The 1,128-nt window shown below is 27.3% G+C and overlaps 1 protein-coding gene across 1 annotated transcript; it reads left to right on the forward strand.

Annotated features, from left to right (window-relative positions):
* Positions 1-77: 77 nt before the first annotated feature.
* Positions 78-832, forward strand: LOC112679941 (the record flags this gene model as incomplete). The annotated part of the gene is made up of 2 exons (XM_025549890.1): positions 78-179; positions 321-832. Coding segments are annotated over 2 exons (614 nt in total), but the record flags the coding sequence as incomplete, so codon positions are not given.
* Between the last annotated feature and the right edge of the window lie 296 nt (positions 833-1,128).

Genomic DNA, 1,128 nt, shown 5'->3' on the forward strand with positions numbered 1-1,128 from the left:
TATCACGCGTGCCTTATCTATTTCATGCGCTATATGTTCACTACATTGGCATGCGAAATGTGTCAATTTAACAAAAGATGAAATAGAATATTTCGAATCAGATGACATCAAATGGAAATGTGAAAATTGTACAAAATCCAAAAGACAAAGTATGCGTTTAGATACCAAAGCAGATGAAGGTAAATTAACACTGCTAGACATAAAAGAATTACTAGATTCCATAAATAATAGTCTTAACGCCCACAAATTCGATATTAACGTAAGATTTAATAATTTAGATGATAAGTTGATTAATTTAATATCTAAAAATACTGCTTTAGCTAAACAAAATACCATTTTACAAAAAAAACTTTCTCACCTAGAACAGAAACTCTTAGCAAATGAAATTATTATTGATGGCATACCAGAAACTCCAAACGAAAATATAATTGAAACAATTAAGCTCGTAGGACAAGAACTAAATATAAAAATCGAAGAAAATATGATCAATGACTGCTACCGAATCAAAAATAAACAAAACACAAATAGACTAGTTATTAACTTTTCTAGACATATTGATAAAGTTAACATACTCAAAGCTAGAAAAGTCAAAAGAAACCTATCCACCAAACATCTAGGACTAAATTCTGATTCAATGATATACATGCGTGAAAGTTTAACCCCGGAAAAAAACTATCTATTTAAACAAGCAAGAGACTATAAAAAATTAAACAACTACAAATATGCATGGACTTCAGAAGGTAGAATATTCATACGGAAAGACGATACATCAAAAGTGATACCGGTAGACAATGATTTTTTCACTCATATCTCACACACTTCTTTAAACTAACTAGCCATAAATTAGTAACCTTAAAGAAAAAAACTATAATATATTATTTTTCAAAATTAACAATGTATAGCCTATGTAATTTACTTCTCATTTTTCTAATTTTAAACTCCCCTTTATCCAATGTAACTTCTTCTATCATAATATTATATTGTTTAACTAATGTTACAGCAGCTTATTGTCAACTTTTTATATCTAAAACGTATTATCATAATATGATTAAAATAATTAATCTACAAATTATTATGAATACAGTAACACTTAATTATAAACTATCTATTCTTAGCATATTATGATCC

Source organism: Sipha flava, unplaced genomic scaffold, assembly GCF_003268045.1.
Source record: "Sipha flava isolate LNK unplaced genomic scaffold, YSA_version1 17140_pilon_pilon, whole genome shotgun sequence".
Classification (NCBI taxonomy): Eukaryota; Metazoa; Arthropoda; class Insecta; order Hemiptera; family Aphididae; genus Sipha; species Sipha flava.